This window comes from Notolepis coatsorum (genome assembly GCF_963971535.1).
Source record: "Notolepis coatsorum genome assembly, chromosome: 4".
NCBI classification, from domain to species: domain Eukaryota; kingdom Metazoa; phylum Chordata; class Actinopteri; order Aulopiformes; family Paralepididae; genus Notolepis; species Notolepis coatsorum.
This window is the reverse complement of record NC_140168.1, coordinates 20,547,400-20,559,045: the sequence shown is the minus strand read 5'-3', so window position 1 is coordinate 20,559,045 and position 11,646 is coordinate 20,547,400. Positions and strand designations below refer to the sequence as shown.

Below are 11,646 nucleotides of genomic sequence, written 5' to 3'. Positions count from 1 at the left end.
CATCAGTGTCGGCTATGGTCCACTCCCTCTCTTCTCCTCAGAGAGAGAGAGAGAGAGAGAGAGGGAGGGAGGGCGAGTGAGAGAAAGGGGGGTTGGGGGACCAGCCAACAAGGATCTGGACTCGTGTTAAGAAGGATCTGTTTCCTGAGAGTAAAGGCTGTGTGGGGAACTTCGAGCGTGTACCACCAAGACACGTTCTGTCCTTTAGAGCTGCAGCAGGCAAGCTTGGAGATATTAGAAAGAGTTGGTTTAGAAACAGAGCGAGCTCTGCATTACATTATTATTTTCAAGCCCATGCACGTGCAACAAGCATGCAGGTTCTCCCAGAGACACATTAGCACCTTTAACAACCACACTACAGAAGGTTAACCCTTTCACTACCCCACTACAGACGGGTAGCCGCATAGTGAAAGGGTTAACCTAACCTTCTGTAGTGTGGTTGTGAAAGGGTTAACCTTCTGTAGTGTAGTTGTGAAAGGGTTAACCCCTTTGGTAGTGTGGTCGTGAAAGGGTTAAGCTGGGAAAAGAAAGTATATATATATATATATCTATCTAATCAGCCTCTAATCAGCAGGTGGTTTGTGTGTACTTTTTTACAAGGAACGGTGAGATGGTGGTGTTAGTTTTTCCAGATGCAACCTGGGAACACCGGCTTGGCAGAGCAAAAACATCTGATTGGTCAAAAACATCTGATTGGTTGTTAAAGATTCAGCCCGGTTTTTTAACAACCAAACCACATGTTTCCTGCCTCGCCAGGTGGTGTTGAAGCTTAACCCTTTCACTGCCACGCGACAGAAGGTTAGCCCTTTACTATCACACAACCGACGGCGATGCTCCATCATTAGCATCATTAGCTCCGCAAATGCGGAGCTAATGATGCTAATGATGGAGCATCGCCGTCGGTTGTGTGATAGTAAAGGGCTAACCTTCTGTATTGTCACAGTGAAAGGGTTAACCGGCTGTCGTGTGGCAGTGAAAGGGTTAAAGCTGCCGGTGCCTCTGGGAGTCCATCATGGAAAACCTCCGTGGCTCATGCAGCAGGCGCTCGAAAGGTGATGCAGAGCTTACTCTGTTAGTTTCTTTCTGCTGGACATGTGAGCTCACTCTCGCTCGTTTCGCTGAAGTTGCCCACTACACCTTTAAAGACACAATAATTTGAGCAAAATTACATAAATAAATAGACCCAAGTCCTCACATACCATCATGTTATTAAACAAAGCCTACTTTCACACTAGAGGTATTCTGCTGTGATTTATGCTGGTCCATATAGCCTTGGCTTTGTGCGTGTCTGTGTGACCACCAGTGAAGTGTGCTGGTGAGAGCGGTGAGCTCCGGTGTAAGTAAACCGGCCCTCAGTCAGTCCGTGCCACAGTGAGGTCTGTTCAGTGTTAAAAGCTGGGAGGGTGGAGCAGGAAATAACTCGTGGACTGCAGCCGTGGGCACCGGGGATGTGGTGCTGCTGCGAGACAAGGCTTAATCGAGCTCTTTGTATTTTAATCTCAGTTTTTTCTTTTTTGAGGGGGGGTACGGTTTGTACAATATGCCGCTAACAGAGCTTAAGCAAACAGCCCGAACTAGCAGGTGCTGTTGTCGAGTGGAGTCTGTGGATGGATGGGCAAATTGGGGCAATACAAGAATCCTTGTGGTACGAATCATAAGACTTTGTTTATGCGGTCGTGCTCTGTTTTGCCTCCGTAAAGTGCTATTCTGAGCCTGTAGTGAGTGTTTATGTGGCACTCTCTGTCCAGTGTTTTCGTAAAAGCCTGTCATTATGTGGCTTCTGGCTTGTCGTCATTCAGAAAGCTGACGGTCTTCAAAGTTGGTTTGAGAGAGAGAGAGAGAGAACTCGGGCCTGAGAAAAACACCTCCCTAAAAAAACTCAGACAACACCACAAACAATGACTGTACACCACCCGGGGGCATTCTTGAGATGTAGCCTGCAGTAGAAGAATATCTTTCTCCCGCATGGCCACAGTCTATATCTACCTCATTTGCATTGGCACCTTACCTCAAAGTTTTGTACTTTTTTCTTTTTTACTGTATGAAGCACACTCGCAGGGGCTCATACGGAACCAAGCATTTCACCGTAAAGTATGTGTATTTTATTGTGATAATTAATAAACAAACTTGAAACTATCTATATGGAGCACTAAAAATCAGCAGCATGTGATGTGTGTGACAGGTCATGGCCACAGTGAGCGGTCTATAAGCTACAGGCCTTATCTTACCCTACCGCTGCCTAGATGCCTGTGTTGTGTCAGGCCTGTCCTCTTCCTGACACTGCACAGGAACAACATACCCCTTTTACTAAATTCCTAGAATTCTTAAACACACATATCCCTGTGTCAGAAAACACTCGGATGGGCACTTTCCAAGGGAAACAGTCGAGTCCTCCTCTCTACTACGTTCACTTGGCTATAGGCCACTGCACTTCCGCGTTACATTGAGCTCAAGGAAGGGGGGGGGGGGGGGGGGGGGTGAGAGCCTTGACATTAAGTGGTTTTAGCTATGGCTGTGGTGGTGCTGGAGAAATTATCCAATAGACTTGTATACGCCTGAGTCTCCTGAACATGGAGCGACCAATCCCAAGTCGAGTGGCACTTTTTCGGCCAAGCTAATCACTTTTTCGCACCTACTCCCAAACTACGCATGCGCAGATTGATGAACCTAGATCTCTCTGGACAATCCAGAGAGACTCCGTGGGCAATCTGCAGAGTTCGGGAGTAGGTGCGGAAAAGTGACTATAGCTCGGCCGAGAAAGTGCCACTCGACTTGGGATTGGTCTCTCCGTGTTCAGGAGACTCTCAGGCATATAAAAGTATATTGGATCATGTCTCCAGCCCCCCCACAGCCGTAGCTACAACCACTTAACACATTCGGCGCCAGACCCGAGATATCCCAGGTTAACCCGCCAATGCGTTGGGCGCCAGACCCGAGATTTCTCGGGTTTTGGTTGTTTATTCCTTTTTTTTTTTTTTTAACTTTATTTTATCGCTTTTCTGGTCAAGTATGACCGACAGAAACAGGTTGAAATGGGATGTAGAGCAGGGGAAGACATTCTGAGAAATTACGGCGGGTCCGGGAATCGAACTCGTGTCCCCCAGATCCGTGACGAGCACGGTTTTCCCCGACGCAGAAATAGCGCCGAGATATGCGGTGAGCTACGGGAGCTCCCCGGTTGTTTATTCCTTTATTCGATATTTGTATTCATTGTTCATCCACGGACCTCTGTGTTACCATAGGGAATGAGTCTGAGGTCGCCAAAGTGCAATACCGGCGGTATCGAGCACCCTTTGTAACCTTGTATTTTGGCTTGTGTAATGGCCAAACGTCTCCGGTTTCATGTTTCCTTGTTGGGCGAGGGCCGCCGTTCTCCAGGTTCAAATATCCCGATCCATATGTTGTGGTGGATTATGCCGTGGACCAAATGGACATTGGATGTACCAGATGGCGATCAAACAAATGGAATATTATTTTTGGAATACTCCCGATCACAGGTAAGAACGATCTGACGTAAATTTTTGCTTGATCCTGCAATGCTTTTATACCGATCGGGCTGATAAGCTAAGAAACTACCCCCCCCCCCCCCCCCCCCAATCATGCATTCATGATGGAACATAATACCTATGATATAGATTTGATTTTGGAATAATAGCGTGTACAGGCAAGAAACAGCAAGTGGAATTGACGTATAGGGCTATAACTCAGCATTTCATGAATTACCCTAGAACGCTCTAAAACCATACTTATATTCACCACGGTATAACATGGGAACGTATGGATGGAAAAAAATATTATTTTTCACATATTGAACGATAGATAGGTGATGTCAAATGGACCGTAGTATTGTATCCATAGCTATAATATAGAATATAGTTATAGCTCTACAAACAAGGTGACTCAGTCCTATCATTTACTTTAAAGCGCAGCCTAGCTACAGCGGGGGCCTTACTAATAGCTGGCGCCGAATAAGTTAAAGGAACACGCCAACTTTTAGGGATATTAGCTTATTTGCCATCTACCCTGGAGTTAGACAAGCAGATACAGATACAGACAAGCAGTGGAACGCCCTACCCAAAGCTGTAAAGGAATGGGAATCCCTACCCACATTCAAAACCGCTCTTAAAGAGCACCTACGGGAGGCTGCAATTCTAAACTGGCCACCGTAAATGTCCAAACCCCCCCACCCCCTCCTAATAGACAGTCTCCTCCCCACCGCATGTATATATTCTCTCCCCACCGTATGTATATTACTATATTTCTCTCCCACCCACCCACCCCCTCCTAATGTACAGTCTCCTCCCCACCGTATGTATATATTCTCTCCCACCCACCCACCCCCTCCTAATGTACAGTCCCCTCCCCATCATATGTATATACTCTGTCAGGATCTATGGGTAACAATACTGTATATTTGAATATCGTATGTCACAAATGTAATAGTACTAAATACCTGTATGTCATGTATGTTGTGTATGTCATAAATGTCACTATGAATTGAAAATGGGGGACCCTGATGTAAACAAGACAAACGTCTTTCTCTGGTCTGCATCCCCTTAACAATTGTGTGTATTGAGCCGTACTGTATTGTACCCATTCTGCAATCTGTTAAATAAAGTTTTCATTCATTCATACCCTTTTCTTCTCTGTGCATGCATTAGGCTTAGGGAACAGCCGCACCGTTAGCCTAGCTTAGTGTCATTCACTGGAAGTAGGTGTGCCAGTGTAGCCTAGTTCCCAACAGTCACGAAATACACTCCAAAACGTTCCTGTAAACATGTTGTGACCTGTGTATTTACCAAGTGGAGAAAAAAACATTTTCGTTTTCTAAGCAGATACATACTCTGAATATTTTTTGCCAAACCACTGCTGCCTGGGCACAGTGATTTCATCGCCTCAAAAGCCCAGTTTTTCAAAAATGGTATGTATCTGCTTGTCTAACTCCAGGGTAGATGGCAAATAAGCTAATTTCCCCAAAAAGTTGGCGTGTTCCTTTAATGTCAAGACTCTCATCCACATTAATAAATGTTCTCCCCCCCCCCCCGCACACTAATCGGTTCGGAACATGACAGAGGCTTCAGTTCGGCCCTCTAAGAAAACACTGAGCACCGATTTTTCATGTTCCGAACCAATTATTCCCGGTGTGTGAACGCGCCGGCCGGTTCCAGATTACGTTCGGGAACCGGCTCCGGCACGTGAAAGGCCTGCCACCAGTAATCCCTGTAAACATGTTGTGACCTGTGTATTTACCAAGTGGAGAAAAAAAAATAGACATTTTAGTTTTCTAAGCAGATACATACTCAGATTTTTTTTTGCCGAACCACTGCTGGGCACAGTGATTTCATCGCCTCAAAAGCCCAGTTTTTAAAAAATGGTATGTATCTGCTTGTCTAACTCCAGGGTAGATGGCAAATAAGCGAATTTCCCCAAAAAGTTGGCGTGTTCCTTTAATGTCAAGACTCTCATCCACATTAATAAATGTTCTCCCCCCCCCGCTCTCTCCCCCTATGATTTCAGAATACCGGAAGTGTTGCGGTGGTCTATAAGTTAAACCCTGCTCCGTGGGCTGCCAGTCGCAGTGGGTAGAGAGTGCGCCGGCGGGGGTCTCCTGGGTGAGAGTGAGAGAGACGGGTTTAGCGAGGGGTGGAGAGAGCCGAGCTGTGGAAATTGCCACTGTTTGCTTTCCCCTCCACCGGCAGACTGGTATTGATCGTGAGTAATGTTTTCCCTGGCGCGGCCTGTGGGCAGTTGTGTGGACTTTGGGCAGGTTCCACAGACAGACAGATGGGCAGTGTGGTGGACGCCAGGATTATTCCATGTCCGTGGTATAAAAACAGAACATGCTGTGGACACAGCCAAGCCCCGATATCCCCTCTGTGTCTAATATTCCTCACTCGCTGTTGATCAATGTTCAAACAGCTTTATCATAGCTTAAAAAAATGCCTAATGTGGTAAACAATACATATTCCATATGCAGTAGAAAGCAAAGAAATTGTAGTAGGTCCAAATTAAGTAGTGTAACAAAAAAAAAGTCTTTATTTACAGTCTCTATACATTCCTAAGAAAATTACCCATTTACTTCGATAAAACAGGCAGAAATGGACCGTATCATTCTGAACCAAAGCAAAGGTTCCCCCATAGGCCTGTCACACCAGCCGGTGCCCGAACGTAATCTGGAACCGGCCGGCACGTTCACACTAATCGGTTCGGAACATGACGGAGGCTTCAGTTCGGCCCTCTAAGAAAACACTGAGCACCGATTTTTCATGTTCCGAACCAATTATTCCCGGTGTGTGAACGCGCCGGCCGGTTCCAGATTACGTTCGGGAACCGGCTCCGGCACGTGAAAGGCCTGCCACCAGTAATCCTGATTAAAAACAATACACAGAACAGTCAAAACCTGCACAAGAGCCACCTGGTGCTCTGCTTGGGTTAAGTCTTTATCACTGAATCATGGGGGAGAAAAAAAAAAGTTGTCTCTCTGCGTCTTGGGCTGTCCCCGACTAAGGATTTGGATGGTCGACTATGATTGGCCAACATTTGCCGTTAGTAGACTATTGGTAGACTTAAAAAAAATAAAACTTTTTTATCATTCCATTTGGGCTGTGGGGGGTGCTTAATGTCTGAAGGAGTCGACTGAAGGCTTCTTGTCCTCTGCAAAAGCATGCAATTGGTCCACTGATGGATACATCTTGATATTTGTCTAGTCTAGTGTGTTCATTAGATGGGTGAAATCCTCTTATCGACCAATAGGGGTCAGCCCTACTTTGGACTGGTCCCAGCCAGGCTCCCCTCTCCTTTATCGGAAAGAAAACACAAACAAACAAGCAAGTTAAGTATTTTTCTTGAGGTACTCCCTCTTGCCTCCGGTGAAGTTGCGGACGCGGCGGATCTTGTCCAGCTGCCACTGGATGGTCTTGGTGATGTCCAGGTGGTCGGGGATGTGCACGTAGCGCACGTTCCGGCCCGTGACGAACAGGTCCGCCAGGTGCGCCACGCGGCCCCGCCGGTCCCGGTAGAGGACGTCGGCCAGGCGCACGTTCATGAAGGCGTCCACGTTGACCACGCGCCCGCGCGCCGTGCTCTCGTCCCGCAGGTCCACCGTGGCCACCTCGCCGTGCAGGCCCTGCAGCAGCACCACCAGGCTGTTCTCGGCGATGGTGCGCTCCCGGATGGAGTTGATCACGTCCAGCGGACCCGACGGCGCCGCGCCCACGCCTTCCGACTCCGTGGGATGAGGTGTAGCCATGGTCTGTGTGCGGATGAGAGGAGAAGAATTTTGAATCGCTTAAACACTTTTAGTCACTAAATGTGGTAAATGTACGTCCATTCGCAGTGGTGGGCCGTTACACCTATAAGGCCTCAGTGCCATCAATGACTAGCACCATGGTTGTGGAGTCACCAGGACACCAGGGCTATTATTAGCCTATATTGTCATTCGACATAACCGCCCCATATTCACACAGTGACAGTAAATTATTGGGTGGAATAAAGTGATTTAACACAAGGATCAACACTTGAGAGTTAGAATCCATTAATTGCATCACAAATATACGTCGCATAGCCCAAATCAATGTCATCATCATCACCAAAGAAATGAGAACAAACTCACAACAACCAGGTACAAATTTTACTCATACAGTATGACCACCAAGCAAGCAAGAATCCCCCAAAACATAATCAGGATTCAACAGGCTTCTCCGACATATTCCAGCCAAACCGCTGGGCTTAAATCAGTGGTTCTCAAACCTGTTCTGTCGTCCCCCCCCCCCCCCCCCCCCCCCCCGGCAGACGGACATGTTTTTGGCCACCCCGTTGCCCCGACTAAATAATGGGCCAAGTTTATATTTATTTAAATAAACAATAACATTCTGCTTGTGCAATCCCTTTGCTAGAACAATAACATACAATACAGTTAAATAGACACAGACTGTGCTTTTTCAAAAATATTGAGAAATCTTGCCAAGAGCGAGATGAGCTTTGTCATATTTTCTTGACTTGGTTTTTGGTTTATTGATGTTACCTTCACAGTTCACACTTGTTTGTTTCCAAAACACATTTCAAAATGATTGACCTGTTTGATGAGTAAGTGCGGTACTATCCTTAGGTCACATCGGTAGTTGCCTCTGTCACCACCCACTGAATACCCAGAGTGTAGGAGATGAGCCATGAAGTTTATTTGTGTCTGTAAATGCTGTGTAGTGTGGAATGTGGATGCCTACTGTACATGAGTAACCTACATGCCATTACTGCTTTTTATCTATCGACTCATTATAGCTACTTTATTACTTGAAATATAACACCCACCACCAGTCAGTTACTATGACATATTAATTACATACAATTTACTAATCCATGTCAAAAAGAGTAGCAGAGAGAGAGAGAGAGAGAGAGAGAGAGAGAGAGACTATCAGCCCTTCCATTCCTCACTGTTGAAGCTGGAGTTGACGTCAATAACTAAAGTTATCAAATGCCTCTCTATCAACCCTTCCATTCCTCACAGTTGCAGCTGGAGTTGACGTCAATAACTAAAGTTATCAAATGCAGGTGAAACGTGCACTGTTGAGTCCTGGCTTTAGGCAGAATCACGAACAATGGTTTAAGAGAAGTTTGAACATCAGCACATAAGTAACGATACGATGGTCACGAATATTCAAATCGAGGAAATTCCGTCAAGGCTCTAATCAACATTCATTAATTTTCTCCCCCCGCACTCCTCCATGAGCTCAGAATACCGGAAGTGTTGCGGTGGTCTATACTAGGGGTGGGAATCGCCAGAGACCTCACGATACGATCGTGATACTTGCGTCACGATACGATAGTATCGCGATACCAAATATATCGCGATACGCTGAGTATTGCGAATAATTTTTTATTTTTTTTTATCAAATTTTATTTATTACCTTTTTTCAACTGCAAAGTAAAACTTTGTCAACATGTTTTATCTAATAAAATTAAGTTCAGTCTGTTCATCTCACTTCAAATCATTTTTATTGCAGAACATGGTATTTTCTCAAGCAGACAGACGTAAACACTGTAATCTGTGTTGCATGTACCTGACAAACTGAACTGTTTGTGTCATATTCCAACTTAACTGAATGCACATGTGTGTGTGTGGACTACTGTACTATTACAGGTATTTAAATGAACAATGCAACTTCCTTATACAAAAAAATTTATAATTAAATATCGATACTTGGTGTCCCTGTATCGCCACGCAAAGTATTGCGATACTACTATGTATCGATTTCCCCCCCACCCCTAGTCTATACGTGCCGAAACCCTTGTGGTAGTGGATCATCCGTGTCTGCTTGAGCTGCATCCATGAAGAGTTTATTCTTTCCCTTGGGTTCTCCTGCAACCTCACTGTCTTCACCCATCTCTTGAAGCTGATCATGCACGTCAGTCTCAGAAGTCTTTCGTTGCTTTTGGGCTCTGCCCTCTGGCTCTTCGTCACTGCTGCTGCCGGGAAATCTCACCAGTTTCTAGAATATCAGTAATATTGTCTAGAGTCTTGTACTGGAACTGCTGGTGTCTCTCCTCCTTCTTGTACTCTTCTTGTCTCTCCCTCAGCCTTTTGGGCTCTCATTGTACTGTGGTACCAGACAGGGTCCACACCTTTGGAGCAGAACATCCTCCGCTCCGTCTTCTGGTCTTCATAGTACAGCTACTCCACATCACTCATGCTTACTCAGGGTCCTCTGCGTATACTAGGGCTGAGCCCTAACGTTTGAACGTTCGGACCTTCGTATGTTACGTTGGCATTCGAATTCTAAATCAACATTCAAATTTCTTATAAAAAAATATATTTCTTTTTTTTGTTATATATTTTGTTTATGTGTCTATTCATTTTGTTTAAACCAATGGGTTTTTTGATGTGGAGTTGCTCCATACACATTATGTGTGAAGAAGAAGAAGAAGAAGAAGAAGAAGAAGAAGAAGAAGAAGAAGAAGAAGAAGAAGAAGAAGAAGAAGAAGAAGAAGAAGAAATAATAATAATAATACCTGTATTTACTATTTGTCAGCTGGCTGCTGACAGTGTTTCAAATCTCTGTTAGTAGGGTTTAGCTGTGGTCTGGGAACAGTCACGGTGTGGTGTGTAACGTCAGCCTAAACACTGTCCGCAACAGGTCACGAAAGACCAAATGTGTGTAACAAAGAATGAACGTACATTACATAAACTAATGGTACCCGCAGTGATGTAGCTAGTTATTAGAAAATTATAGACTTTATGGCTGCATTCATTGTTGGACACAGTGAATAAACAATGATACACACAGACGTTGTTAAATTAAATTATACCTTTTTTCAATAATTTTTAAAGAGACAAAAAAATATGGGGATGGCAACAACAATAATATACTATTATTTATTCAATGTGTTAAAGGAATATTTTAAGGAAAATATAAAGTTAGCGCCGGTTAGTTTCAAAAGCACTCTCAAAGAACACCTACGGGAGACTGCAATTCGAAACTGGCCCCTACAAATGTCCTACTCCTAACCCAGTTGTACAGTAAAGACCAAGTATGGCCGTGCTCCAGTAGCACACCATGTACCGCGCTGCGTCGCGGAGTACCGTGCTGCGTCACGGATCGGTTGACTCCGAGTTCGATTCCCGGACCCGCCGTCATTTGCCAAATGTCTTCCCCTGCTCTCTCTCCCGTTTCACCCTGCATCTGTCGGTCATGCTTGACCAGGAAAAGCAATAAACGCTAAAAAAATGAAGTTTAAAAAAAAAATAGACCAAGTATGGCCTTGTCAGTATTCCAATGTACAGTGCCCCCCCCCCCTACCCAACCTCCAATGTACAGCCCCACCCAACCCCACCTCCTCCAATGTACAGTTTCTATGTCAAATGTATGTCAGTATTCCAATGTACAGTGTCCCCCCCCTACCCAACCCCCCCCTCCAATGTACAGCCCCACCCCACCTCCTCCAATGTACAGTTTCTATGTCAAATGTATATACACTCTTTTTCTGGATTTTTTAAGTATCACAAACAGCACTGTTTTTGCAAATCTGGTATGTCATAAATGTATAGATGTAGCAGTACTGTCTATCTGTATGTCGTGTGTGTCATATGATGAATTGAAAATGGGGGACCATGATGTAAACAAGACGAAAGTATTTCTCTGGTCTGCATCCCCTTAACAATTGTATGTATTGAGCTGTACTGTTACTGTACCCATTCTGCAATCTGTTAATAAACTTTTCAATCAATCAATCAATCAATCAGTTTAGTTGACTTCCTGTTTGGCCGGAGGTGTTTGACAGTGGGACATGTAGGCTAGTACGTTACACGTGCGCATTTTAAAAAGACAATTACCTGCGTTACTTTAGTCCATTCATGTGACGATATTGGTTTTCTACTTGTATGAAAGAAGAACTATGGAAATGTCAACATATCTTTTCTACCAGGAAAGTTGTTTTTACTTTACTAAAGCAAAGTTGTTGGATATAGGTCCTTCCCGTCTTCGACCAAAGGCTTTGGAAAAGGCGCAGTTTGATGACGTTTCATACGGCACACAGATTTAATTCAACATGCACTCTAGCTCTCTCTAGTGGCTAACCCAAGTTACTTTTCTTTTTTTTGAAGAAGAAGAAAATCAATGCAAAAGAAATTGAACCACAGAATATCAATTGAAA

The 11,646-nt window shown here is 44.8% G+C and overlaps 1 protein-coding gene across 1 annotated transcript; it reads right to left on the bottom strand.

Moving 5' to 3' along the window:
• Window positions 1-6,029: 6,029 nt before the first annotated feature.
• Window positions 6,030-11,466, bottom strand: lsm10 (LSM10, U7 small nuclear RNA associated). The gene is made up of 2 exons (XM_084312671.1): window positions 11,327-11,466; window positions 6,030-7,252 (listed from the first exon to the last, which is right to left on the bottom strand). The coding sequence occupies exon 2, from the start codon at window positions 7,247-7,249 to the stop codon at window positions 6,833-6,835; it is 417 nt and encodes a 138-aa protein (XP_084168797.1). The 5' UTR covers window positions 7,250-7,252; window positions 11,327-11,466; the 3' UTR covers window positions 6,030-6,832.
• Window positions 11,467-11,646: the final 180 nt, after the last annotated feature.